This window comes from Acipenser ruthenus, chromosome 39 (assembly GCF_902713425.1).
Source record: "Acipenser ruthenus chromosome 39, fAciRut3.2 maternal haplotype, whole genome shotgun sequence".
In the NCBI taxonomy this organism is placed as follows: Eukaryota; Metazoa; Chordata; class Actinopteri; order Acipenseriformes; family Acipenseridae; genus Acipenser; species Acipenser ruthenus.
The window spans coordinates 6889179-6902393 of NC_081227.1; the positions used below are offsets into that span (position 1 = coordinate 6889179).

At 43.7% G+C, this 13215-nt stretch overlaps 1 protein-coding gene across 2 annotated transcripts in view; it reads right to left on the reverse strand.

Moving 5' to 3' along the window:
• LOC117397305 (T-cell surface glycoprotein CD3 epsilon chain) overlaps window positions 1-13215 on the reverse strand; it is a 23232-nt gene continuing 10017 nt past the window's right edge. The window contains exons 5-8 of one of the 2 annotated variants that reach the window (XM_059009589.1): window positions 11804-12028; window positions 2653-2790; window positions 1961-2016; window positions 1-583 (exon numbers count right to left, since the gene is read on the reverse strand). In XM_059009589.1, the coding sequence (XP_058865572.1) occupies window positions 530-583; window positions 1961-2016; window positions 2653-2790; window positions 11804-12028 (473 nt within the window). In that variant the 3' untranslated portion in view covers window positions 1-529. The remainder of the gene's footprint in view (window positions 584-1960; window positions 2017-2652; window positions 2791-11803; window positions 12029-13215) is intronic. The other variant, XM_059009590.1, reaches the window with a different exon arrangement.

Sequence of the window (13215 nt, forward strand, 5' to 3'; positions counted from 1 at the left end):
TTTTGCAAACACAGTATTTTATTCATTTGTTCCAGATGGAAACTATCTTCTAAAAGGTTGGTACACAAACAGCAGTTTCATGAGAGTCATGAGAGATGCGTTGTTTCCACGAAGCACCGCAGAGCTGAGAATCAACAGTCAAAGAGATAAATATTATTGCTGTTTGATGAGATGTGTTTCCACTCTTTCATAGATTCATTTTTTGATACATTTACAACAGAGCGTTTCTTCATGTTACAGATCTAATTTGGAGTTTCTTGATTTTTTTTTTTTAAATGACAGAAGTCTGCGTTTTATAAAACTGTTTACAGTTACCTTAACAAAAACGAAGAACAAAATAACACACATCCAAAATGCAAAAATAAAACAAGCAATTCATCAGAAAATACAGCAAGGTGGACATTTACAACGGAAAGAGAAAAGCTATCATGAAAAATGAAGGCTGATTGGTGGATAAGCACTCTTTCCCATCTCTCTTCATCGTCTCTCCAGAGCGGTCCAGGTCTCCGAGCCGGCAGGTTAAAGGACTTTATGTTCTCTTGTTCAGTCCGCTGTAAACCTCTCTGTTACCAGTGCGGATCGGCTGTGAGAGAAGAGAGAGAAAGAGAGAAAGGGAGAGAGGGAAGAGGAGGGAGAGAAGGAGGGAGAGAGAGGAGGAGGGAGAGAAGGAGTGAGACAGAGAGAGGAGGGAGAGAAGGAGGGAGAGAGAGGAGGAGGGAGAGAAGGAGTGAGAGAGAGGGGGAGGAGTGAGAGAGAGGAGGAGGGAGAGAAGGAGTGAGAGAGAGGAGAAGGGAGAGAAGGAGGGAGAGAGAGACGAGGAGGGAGAGAAGGAGTGAGACAGAGAGAGAGGAGGGAGAGAAGGAGTGAGAGAGAGGAGGAGGGAGAGGAGGGAGAGAGAGAGAGGAGGAGGGAGAGAAGGAGGGAGAGAGAGGAGGAGGGAGAGTAGTGGGAGAGAGAGAGGAGGAGGGAGGGAAGGAGTGAGAGAGAGAGGAGGGAGAGGAGGGAGAGAAGGTGTGAGAGAGAGGAAGAGGTAGAGAAGGAGAGAGAGAGGAGGAGGGAGAGAAGGAATGAGAGGAGGAGGGAGAGAAGGAGTGAGAGAGAGGAGGAGGGAGAGGGAGAGGGAGAGAAGGAATGAGAGAGGAGGAGGGAGAGAAGGAGTGAGAGAGAGAGGAGGAGGAGGGAGAAGGAGTGAGAGAGAGAGGAGGAGGAGGGAGAGAAGGAGTGAGAGAGAGGAGGAGGAGGGAGAGGAGTGAGAGAGAAAAGGAGGGAAAGAAGGAGTGAGAGAGGAGGAGGGAGAGAAGGAATGAGAGAGAGGAGGAGGGAGAGAAGGAGTGAGAGAGAGAGGAGGAGGGAGAGAAGGAATGAGAGAGAGGAGGAGGGAGAGAAGGAGTGAGAGAGAGAGGAGGAGGGAGAGAAGGAATGAGAGAGAGGAGGAGGGAGAGAAGGAGTGAGAGAGAGAGGAGGAGGGAGACAAGGAATGAGAGAGAGGAGGAGGGAGAGAAGGATTGAGGGAGAGGGGGAGAAAATAGTTTACACTTTGGAGTAAAAAAAAAAAATAAATAAAAAACGAAACAAAACCTAACTTAGCGGTCCACTGGGATATTTGATTTGGTTTGATTTGATTTCAAGTTGCAGTACCTGCAGCTCATCGAACCTGCCTGACCGACAGAGTCAAGAAGCGAGCCTCTCTTATACTGAACCCTTTAAGGAGTGAAAACAGTACCGTGCCGCACAGTGGATATTTCTAAAACACTTTACAAACAGGCAGCTTAACTTGGCTTTTTGCTTCGGAGCACATTTTACACTAAACACAAATGTGCTCAGGTTAGACCAATAGAAATGGAAGGGTTCTGAAGCATTAACCAGGAAGAGGAGAAGCCAGGACTGAGGAGGCTCTCTGCTGCTTCCACAATCTCCACCCTGGAAATGAAGGCGCCCTGCGATGGTGTGACGCTCCTACCTCGTAGTCAGGGTTAGGGACTGGGGGGGCGCGATTCTGACGGCCCGGGCGTGCTGCTGGAAAAATACAGAAACAATCAATCAAATCAAATAGAATCAGCATTCTGTTTCAGGTCTAGAAATGTTTGTGAGCAAGATTTCATGTTTATTAAAAAAAATGCAAAATATACATGCCGCAAAATTACTGCCTTGAGTTTATATATAGTGTATTGTATGCATACATTAATAACTGCATAACTGCACTGAGATTATATATAGTGTATAGTCTCTCTGTCTCTCTCTCTCTCTCTGTTTCAGCGTTCTGCACGCAGTCTGAATACGTTTCTCATTAATCAAACAATCGCTAATTTTTTTCTTTCAATAATAAGCTTTGAGAGTCTGTATATATATACAGTGTATACACACACGCACGCACGCACACACACACACACTCACACACACACACACTCACACACACACACACGCACACACACACGCGCACACACACACACACACACACACACACACACACACACACACACTCACACACACACACACACACACACAGAGCTAACCTACACTGTTAGGCTTGAGTCATCATTTTCAGCGACCTCCCCTCCCCCCCGGTCCTGTGATATAAAGTGCACACTGCTCTCGGAGCACATGCACAGTGCCAGGGCAGACATGAATGAACACAGCTCTCCTTCCCCTCACCTGGTGCCATGGCAGATGCCCCCTTGCGGTTCTGAGCCCAGTAGTACACCAGTATAGCGACACCCGCAGTCACCAGCAGGTCTGCAAAGATGATTCCAATCATTGGCACCACTTCCACCTCCACACAGCTCTCACACACTGAAACGAGAGAGGCCACAGGCACAGGTCAGCTGAGCACTGCAGAGACACATTGTAACAGAGCACATGTGAGCTGAGCACTGCAGAGACACATTGTAACAGAGCACAGGTCAGCTGAGCACTGCAGAGACACATTGTAACAGAGCACAGGTCAGCTGAGCACTGCAGAGACACATTGTAACACATTGTAACAGAGCACATGTGAGCTGAGCATTGCAGAGACACATTGTAACACATTGTAACAGCACAGGTCAGCTGAGCACTGCAGAGACACATTGTAACAGAGCACAGGTCAGCTGAGCACTGCAGAGACACATTGTAACAGCACAGGTCAGCGGAGCATTGCAGAGACACATTGTAACACATTGTAACAGAGCACAGGTCAGCTGAGCACTGCAGAGACACATTGTAACACATTGTAACAGAGCACAGGTCAGCTGAGCACTGCAGAGACACATTGTAACACATTGTAACAGAGCACAGGTCAGCTGAGCACTGCAGAGACACATTGTAACACATTGTAACAGAGCACAGGTCAGCTGAGCACTGCAGAGACACATTGTAACACATTGTAACAGAGCACAGGTCAGCTGAGCACTGCAGAGACACATTGTAACAGAGCACAGGTCAGCTGAGCATTGCAGAGACACATTGTAACAGAGCACAGGTCAGCTGAGCACTGCAGAGACACATTGTAACACATTGTAACAGAGCACAGGTCAGCTGAGCACTGCAGAGACACATTGTAACAGAGCACAGGTCAGCTGAGCATTGCAGAGACACATTGTAACAGAGCACAGGTCAGCTGAGCACTGCAGAGACACATTGTAACACATTGTAACAGAGCACAGGTCAGCTGAGCACTGCAGAGACACATTGTAACAGAGCACAGGTCAGCTGAGCATTGCAGAGACACATTGTAACAGAGCACAGGTCAGCTGAGCACTGCAGAGACACATTGTAACACATTGTAACAGAGCACAGGTCAGCTGAGCACTGCAGAGACACATTGTAACACATTGTAACAGAGCACAGGTCAGCTGAGCATTGCAGAGACACATTGTAACAGAGCACAGGTCAGCGGAGCATTGCAGAGGCACATTGTAACACATTGTAACAGCACAGGTCAGCTGAGCACTGCAGAGACACATTGTAACACATTGTAACAGAGCACAGGTCAGCTGAGCATTGCAGAGACACATTGTAACACATTGTAACAGCACAGGTCAGCTGAGCATTGCAGAGACACATTGTAACACATTGTAACAGCACAGGTCAGCTGAGCACTGCAGAGACACATTGTAACAGAGCACAGGTCAGCTGAGCATTGCAGAGACACATTGTAACACATTGTAACAGCACAGGTCAGCTGAGCACTGCAGAGACACATTGTAACACATTGTAACAGAGCACAGGTCAGCTGAGCACTGCAGAGACACATTGTAACAGAGCACAGGTCAGCTGAGCATTGCAGAGACACATTGTAACACATTGTAACAGCACAGGTCAGCTGAGCACTGCAGAGACACATTGTAACACATTGTAACAGAGCACAGGTCAGCTGAGCATTGCAGAGACACATTGTAACACATTGTAACAGAGCACAGGTCAGCTGAGCACTGCAGAGACACATTGTAACACATTGTAACAGAGCACAGGTCAGCTGAGCACTGCAGAGACACATTGTAACACATTGTAACAGAGCACAGGTCAGCTGAGCATTGCAGAGACACATTGTAACACATTGTAACAGAGCACAGGTCAGCTGAGCATTGCAGAGACACATTGTAACAAATTGTAACAGAGCACAGGTCAGCTGAGCACTGCAGAGACACATTGTAACACATTGTAACAGAGCACAGGTCAGCTGAGCACTGCAGAGACACATTGTAACACATTGTAACAGAGCACAGGTCAGCTGAGCATTGCAGAGACACATTGTAACACATTGTAACAGAGCACAGGTCAGCTGAGCACTGCAGAGACACATTGTAACAGAGCACAGGTCAGCTGAGCATTGCAGAGACACATTGTAACACATTGTAACAGAGCACAGGTCAGCTTAGCACTGCAGAGACACATTGTAACACATTGTAACAGAGCACAGGTCAGCGGAGCATTGCAGAGACACATTGTAACACATTGTAACAGAACACAGGTCAGCTGAGCATTGCAGAGACACATTGTAACACATTGTAACAGAGCACAGGCCAGCGGAGCATTGCAGAGACACATTGTAACACATTGTAACAGCACAGGTCAGCTGAGCATTGCAGAGACACACTGCAACACATTGTAACAGCACAGGTCAGCTGAGCATTGCAGAGACACATTGTAACAGAGCACAGGTGAGCTGGATCTTTTTATTGTGATATAAGGTGTGTTTGTATTCTAAGTCGGTAAGTCTGATAAAATACAGACAAAAAACTGATATGGTAGTGCGAGATTTACACTCCAACATTACAAGTGTAGTTCTCATGTAGGGGGAGCCAGTGTAAAAAAAATAAATAAATAAAAAAGCACAAATCTTTTCCTTGATCAAACACATACAGTATATGATTGATGTGTTTGATCTGAAGTGTCTTGAATCAGATGGAAATGACGTCACATAAAATGTGGCTACGTTGTTTATTCATTCTTATTGGATCTATTATAAAACGTACAGCAGGGTGCCGTGGAAGATGCAAGCAGATTCTCACCCAGTCTAGGTGCTCTCATATTACTGTGTCCTGTGCAGCACCCTATACCACATTCTGTATTACTGTGTTGCTATATTGCTGTATTGCTGTGTTGCTGTGTTGCTGTGTTGCTGTGTTGCTGTATTGCTGTGTTGCTATATTGCTGTGTTGCTGTATTGCTGTATTGCTGTGTTGCTGTGTTGCTGTGTTGCTATATTGCTGTGTTGCTATATTGCTGTGTTGCTATATTGCTGTGTTGCTATATTGCTGTGTTGCTGTGTTGCTATATTGCTGTATTGCTGTGTTGCTATATTGCTGTGTTGCTGTGTTGCTATATTGCTGTATTGCTGTGTTGCTGTGTTGCTGTGTTGCTATATTGCTGTGTTGCTGTATTGCTGTGTTGCTATATTGCTGTGTTGCTATATTGCTGTGTTGCTATATTGCTGTGTTGCTATATTGCTGTGTTGCTGTGTTGCTATATTGCTGTATTGCTGTGTTGCTATATTGCTGTATTGCTGTGTTGTTGTATTGCTGTGTTGTTGTATTGCTGTGTTGTTGTATTGCTGTGTTGCTGTGTTGCTATGTGTTGCTGTGTTGCTGTGTTGCTATGTGTTGCTGTGTTGCTATGTGTTGCTGTGTTGCTGTATTGCTGTGTTGTTGTATTGCTGTGTTGCTGTGTTGTTGTATTGCTGTGTTGCTGTGTTGCTGTGTTGCTGTGTTGTTGTGTTGCTGTGTTGCTGTGTTGCTATGTGTTGCTGTGTTGCTGTATTGCTGTATTGCTGTGTTGTTGTATTGCTGTATTGCTGTGTTGTTGTATTGCTGTGTTGCTGTGTTGCTGTGTTGCTATGTGTTGCTGTGTTGCTATGTGTTGCTGTGTTGCTGTATTGCTGTATTGCTGTGTTGCTGTGTTGTTGTATTGCTGTGTTGCTGTGTTGTTGTATTGCTGTGTTGCTGTGTTGTTGTATTGCTGTGTTGCTGTGTTGTTGTATTGCTGTGTTGCTGTGTTGCTATGTGTTGCTGTGTTGCTATGTGTTGCTGTGTTGCTATGTGTTGCTGTGTTGCTGTATTGCTGTGTTGCTGTATTGCTGTGTTGTTGTATTGCTGTGTTGCTATGTGTTGCTGTGTTGCTGTATTGCTGTGTTGCTGTGTTGCTATGTGTTGCTGTGTTGCTATGTGTTGCTGTGTTGCTATGTGTTGCTGTGTTGCTGTATTGCTGTGTTGCTGTATTGCTGTGTTGTTGTATTGCTGTGTTGCTATGTGTTGCTGTGTTGCTGTATTGCTGTGTTGCTGTGTTGCTGTGTTGCTATGTGTTGCTGTGTTGCTATGTGTTGCTGTGTTGCTATGTGTTGCTGTGTTGTTGTATTGCTGTGTTGCTGTGTTGCTATGTGTTGCTGTGTTGTTGTATTGCTGTGTTGCTGTGTTGCTATGTGTTGCTGTGTTGCTATGTGTTGCTGTGTTGCTATGTGTTGCTGTGTTGCTGTATTGCTGTGTTGCTGTGTTGCTATGTGTTGCTGTGTTGCTATGTGTTGCTGTGTTGTTGTATTGCTGTGTTGCTGTGTTGCTATGTGTTGCTGTGTTGTTGTATTGCTGTATTGCTGTGTTGCTATGTGTTGCTGTGTTGCTATGTGTTGCTGTGTTGTTGTATTGCTGTGTTGCTGTGTTGCTATGTGTTGCTGTGTTGCTATGTGTTGCTGTGTTGCTATGTGTTGCTGTGTTGCTGTATTGCTGTATTGCTGTGTTGTTGTATTGCTGTGTTGTTGTATTGCTGTGTTGCTGTGTTGTTGTGTTGCTGTGTTGCTGTGTTGCTATGTGTTGCTGTGTTGCTGTATTGCTGTATTGCTGTGTTGCTGTGTTGCTATATTGCTGTATTGCTGTGTTGTTGTATTGCTGTGTTGTTGTATTGCTGTGTTGTTGTGTTGCTGTGTTGCTGTGTTGCTATGTATTGCTGTGTTGCTATGTTGCTGTGTTGTTGTATTGCTGTGTTGCTGTGTTGCTGTATTGCTGTGTTGCTGTGTTGCTGTGTTGCTATGTATTGCTGTGTTGCTATATTGCTGTATTGCTGTGTTGCTGTGTTGCTGTGTTGCTATGTATTGCTGTGTTGCTATATTGCTGTATTGCTGTGTTGCTGTGTTGCTGTGTTGCTGTGTTGCTGTATTGCTGTGTTGCTGTGTTGCTATGTATTGCTGTGTTGCTGTGTTGCTGTGTTGTTGTGTTGCTGTGTTGCTGTATTGCTGTGTTGCTGTATTGCTGTGTTGTTGTATTGCTGTGTTGTTGTGTTGCTGTGTTGCTGTATTGCTGTGTTGTTGTATTGCTGTGTTGCTGTGTTGTTGTGTTGCTGTGTTGCTGTGTTGCTATGTGTTGCTGTGTTGCTGTATTGCTGTATTGCTGTGTTGCTGTGTTGCTATATTGCTGTATTGCTGTGTTGTTGTATTGCTGTGTTGTTGTATTGCTGTGTTGTTGTGTTGCTGTGTTGCTGTGTTGCTATGTATTGCTGTGTTGCTATGTTGCTGTGTTGTTGTATTGCTGTGTTGCTGTGTTGCTGTATTGCTGTGTTGCTGTGTTGCTGTGTTGCTATGTATTGCTGTGTTGCTATATTGCTGTATTGCTGTGTTGCTGTGTTGCTGTGTTGCTATGTATTGCTGTGTTGCTATATTGCTGTATTGCTGTGTTGCTGTGTTGCTGTGTTGCTGTGTTGCTGTATTGCTGTGTTGCTGTGTTGCTATGTATTGCTGTGTTGCTGTGTTGCTGTGTTGTTGTATTGCTGTGTTGCTGTGTTGCTGTATTGCTGTATTGCTGTGTTGCTGTATTGCTGTGTTGCTGTATTGCTGTGTTGCTGTATTGCTGTGTTGCTATGTATTGCTGTGTTGCTATGTTGCTGTGTTGTTGTATTGCTGTGTTGCTGTGTTGTTGTATTGCTGTATTGCTGTGTTGCTGTATTGCTGTGTTGCTGTGTTGCTGTGTTGCTATGTATTGCTGTGTTGCTATATTGCTGTATTGCTGTGTTGCTGTGTTGCTGTGTTGCTATGTATTGCTGTGTTGCTATATTGCTGTATTGCTGTGTTGCTGTGTTGCTGTGTTGCTGTGTTGCTGTATTGCTGTGTTGCTGTGTTGCTATGTATTGCTGTGTTGCTGTGTTGTTGTGTTGCTGTGTTGCTGTATTGCTGTGTTGCTGTGTTGCTGTGTTGCTATGTGTTGCTGTGTTGCTATGTGTTGCTGTGTTGCTATGTGTTGCTGTGTTGCTGTATTGCTGTATTGCTGTGTTGTTGTATTGCTGGTTTGTTGTATTGCTGTGTTGCTGTGTTGTTGTGTTGCTGTGTTGCTGTGTTGCTATGTGTTGCTGTGTTGCTGTATTGCTGTATTGCTGTGTTGCTGTGTTGCTATATTGCTGTATTGCTGTGTTGTTGTATTGCTGTGTTGTTGTGTTGCTGTGTTGCTGTGTTGCTATGTATTGCTGTGTTGCTATATTGCTGTGTTGCTGTATTGCTGTATTGCTGTGTTGCTGTATTGCTGTGTTGCTGTATTGCTGTGTTGCTATGTATTGCTGTATTGCTGTGTTGCTGTATTGCTGTATTGCTGTGTTGCTGTATTGCTGTATTGCTGTGTTGCTGTGTTGCTATGTGTTGCTGTGTTGCTATGTGTTGCTGTGTTGCTGTATTGTTGTGTTGCTGTGCTGCTATGTTGCTGTGTTGTTGTATTGCTGTGTTGCTATGTTGCTGTGTTGTTGTATTGCTGTGTTGCTGTGTTGTTGTATTGCTGTATTGCTGTGTTGCTGTGTTGCTGTGTTGCTATGTGTTGCTGTGTTGCTGTGTTGCTGTATTGCAGTGTTGCTGTGTTGCTATGTATTGCTGTATTGCTGTGTTGCTGCGTAGCTGTGTTGCTGTGTTGCTATGTGTTGCTGTGTTGCTATGTGTTGCTGTGTTGCTATGTGTTGCTGTGTTGCTGTATTGCTGTGTTGCTGTATTGCTGTGTTGTTGTATTGCTGTGTTGCTATGTGTTGCTGTGTTGCTGTATTGCTGTGTTGCTGTGTTGCTATGTGTTGCTGTGTTGCTATGTGTTGCTGTGTTGCTATGTGTTGCTGTGTTGCTGTATTGCTGTGTTGCTGTATTGCTGTGTTGTTGTATTGCTGTGTTGCTATGTGTTGCTGTGTTGCTGTATTGCTGTGTTGCTGTGTTGCTATGTGTTGCTGTGTTGCTATGTGTTGCTGTGTTGCTATGTGTTGCTGTGTTGTTGTATTGCTGTGTTGCTGTGTTGCTATGTGTTGCTGTGTTGTTGTATTGCTGTGTTGCTATGTGTTGCTGTGTTGCTATGTGTTGCTGTGTTGCTATGTGTTGCTGTGTTGCTGTATTGCTGTGTTGCTGTGTTGCTATGTGTTGCTGTGTTGCTATGTGTTGCTGTGTTGCTATGTGTTGCTGTGTTGTTGTATTGCTGTGTTGCTGTGTTGCTATGTGTTGCTGTGTTGTTGTATTGCTGTATTGCTGTGTTGCTATGTGTTGCTGTGTTGCTATGTGTTGCTGTGTTGTTGTATTGCTGTGTTGCTGTGTTGCTATGTGTTGCTGTGTTGCTATGTGTTGCTGTGTTGCTATGTGTTGCTGTGTTGCTGTATTGCTGTATTGCTGTGTTGTTGTATTGCTGTGTTGTTGTATTGCTGTGTTGCTGTGTTGTTGTGTTGCTGTGTTGCTGTGTTGCTATGTGTTGCTGTGTTGCTGTATTGCTGTATTGCTGTGTTGCTGTGTTGCTATATTGCTGTATTGCTGTGTTGTTGTATTGCTGTGTTGTTGTATTGCTGTGTTGTTGTGTTGCTGTGTTGCTGTGTTGCTATGTATTGCTGTGTTGCTATGTTGCTGTGTTGTTGTATTGCTGTGTTGCTGTGTTGCTGTATTGCTGTGTTGCTGTGTTGCTGTGTTGCTATGTATTGCTGTGTTGCTATATTGCTGTATTGCTGTGTTGCTGTGTTGCTGTGTTGCTATGTATTGCTGTGTTGCTATATTGCTGTATTGCTGTGTTGCTGTGTTGCTGTGTTGCTGTGTTGCTGTATTGCTGTGTTGCTGTGTTGCTATGTATTGCTGTGTTGCTGTGTTGCTGTGTTGTTGTGTTGCTGTGTTGCTGTATTGCTGTGTTGCTGTATTGCTGTGTTGTTGTATTGCTGTGTTGTTGTGTTGCTGTGTTGCTGTATTGCTGTGTTGTTGTATTGCTGTGTTGCTGTGTTGTTGTGTTGCTGTGTTGCTGTGTTGCTATGTGTTGCTGTGTTGCTGTATTGCTGTATTGCTGTGTTGCTGTGTTGCTATATTGCTGTATTGCTGTGTTGTTGTATTGCTGTGTTGTTGTGTTGCTGTGTTGCTGTGTTGCTATGTTGCTATGTTGCTGTGTTGTTGTATTGCTGTGTTGCTGTGTTGCTGTATTGCTGTGTTGCTGTGTTGCTATGTATTGCTGTGTTGCTATATTGCTGTATTGCTGTGTTGCTGTGTTGCTGTGTTGCTATGTATTGCTGTGTTGCTATATTGCTGTATTGCTGTGTTGCTGTGTTGCTGTGTTGCTGTGTTGCTGTATTGCTGTGTTGCTGTGTTGCTATGTATTGCTGTGTTGCTGTGTTGCTGTGTTGTTGTATTGCTGTGTTGCTGTGTTGCTGTATTGCTGTATTGCTGTGTTGCTGTATTGCTGTGTTGCTATGTATTGCTGTGTTGCTATGTTGCTGTGTTGTTGTATTGCTGTGTTGCTGTGTTGTTGTATTGCTGTATTGCTGTGTTGCTGTATTGCTGTGTTGCTGTGTTGCTGTGTTGCTATGTATTGCTGTGTTGCTATATTGCTGTATTGCTGTGTTGCTGTGTTGCTGTGTTGCTGTATTGCTGTGTTGTTGTGTTGCTGTGTTGCTATATTGCTGTGTTGCTGTGTTGTTGTGTTGCTGTGTTGCTGTATTGCTGTGTTGCTGTGTTGCTGTGTTGCTATGTATTGCTGTGTTGCTATGTTGCTGTGTTGTTGTATTGCTGTATTGCTGTATTGCTGTGTTGCTGTATTGCTGTGTTGCTATGTATTGCTGTGTTGCTATGTTGCTGTGTTGTTGTATTGCTGTGTTGCTGTGTTGTTGTATTGCTGTATTGCTGTGTTGCTGTGTTGCTGTGTTGCTATGTGTTGCTGTGTTGCTGTGTTGCTGTATTGCAGTGTTGCTGTGTTGCTATGTATTGCTGTATTGCTGTGTTGCTGCGTAGCTGTGTTGCTGTGTTGCTGTATTGCCTTCAATTAAACTGGTAGATTATGCTATAAAATGAAGCCTTTTGCAGCCCCAGCAAAATTACACAAAACAGTTTCAGGAACTTTGTCAAAAAAAATTCAAAACTCACCCTTCACTTTGACGTAAAAATGATAGTGATCGTTTCCATTAGAGCATTTATAGAGGCCATTGTTTGTGCTGTTGTATGTTTGTAACGTTATCTGAGTTTTACCATCTGTATCTGGTATTTTTTTTTCTTCTTCTTTGTATTGCCATGTAGTAGAACCTGGGTCAGACACAGTGCCTGTTAAAGGGCACGTGAGAGTGACGGAGGTGCCAGACACATCGACAGAACCTAAACAAGACAAGAAGATTAGACGCGTTCCTTTAACAAAAACAGAACCAAACCAACACGAGACACATTTCAAATCCTCTTCAGCACTCCCCCAAGGTGTCTAGTTTTGCATCTTGTTACATTAACATGCTTTTCCTCTCCTTTCAAAAACGAGGAGCTACTTAACCAGAGGAGCCGCTTTGCAATATGAAACCGTGCAATGTTAGCAATGAAGGAGCAATTGTATCCATTTGTTAAACACACGTGGTGAAGCAGATAGAGATTCTGGAGCTTCGGCCATCTGGATACAAGACGTGTTGAGAGATCTACCTTTATTTTTCAAAGCAGTGCTTTGGGGTATGTGTGGTATTCTCCTATCCTCATTTGTGAAGCAGCTAGATGTAAATTTACACCACGAACATTCATGAAAAATGCCCCCCTTATATTGAGCTCGCTACTGCATAATTCACATTGATGCTTGTGTCTACTGCGTGACAAACTGAGGAACCAAATACACAAAATGATATGAGTTCAAAAAGTGAATAGTAATTCATTCATCTCTGGGATCTGACAGATACTCTGACTCCAGTTTCACTCTCGTTTTTTAATTTTTCCAGCAGAGCCCCTTGATAGAATTAGACAGCATTATAATACACTGCTTGCCACCTGCTATTCTCTAAATAATTATCTGCTGGAACGTCTCCTGTAATAATTAACATAAACACAACACTAAACAAATAAACAAATACATAAATAAAACAAACTAACCACTAAATAAATACACAAATACAGAAATAAACAGTAGACCTATATATGTTACGGTAAGAATATTGGCAAGTCTTAAGATTTACTGGCAGCAGTGTGGAGTAGTGGTTAGGGCTCTGGACTCTTGACCAGAGGGTTGTGGGTTCAATCCCCAGTTTACCTAGATTGCTCCAGTAAAAAAACCCAACTGTATAAATGGGTAATTGTATGTAAAAATAATGTGATATCTGTATAATGTTAAATAATGTATAATGTGATATCTTGTAACAATTGTAAGTCGCCCTGGATAAGGGCGTCTGCTAAGAAATAAATAATAATAATAATAATAATAATAATAATACTGGTAAATGTCGACATTTACCAACCAAGCGGTAAATGTCAGAAATAAACATGATAACGCTTTTCTCCGGACATTTACTGGTAAATCTCACGGATAACCGAAT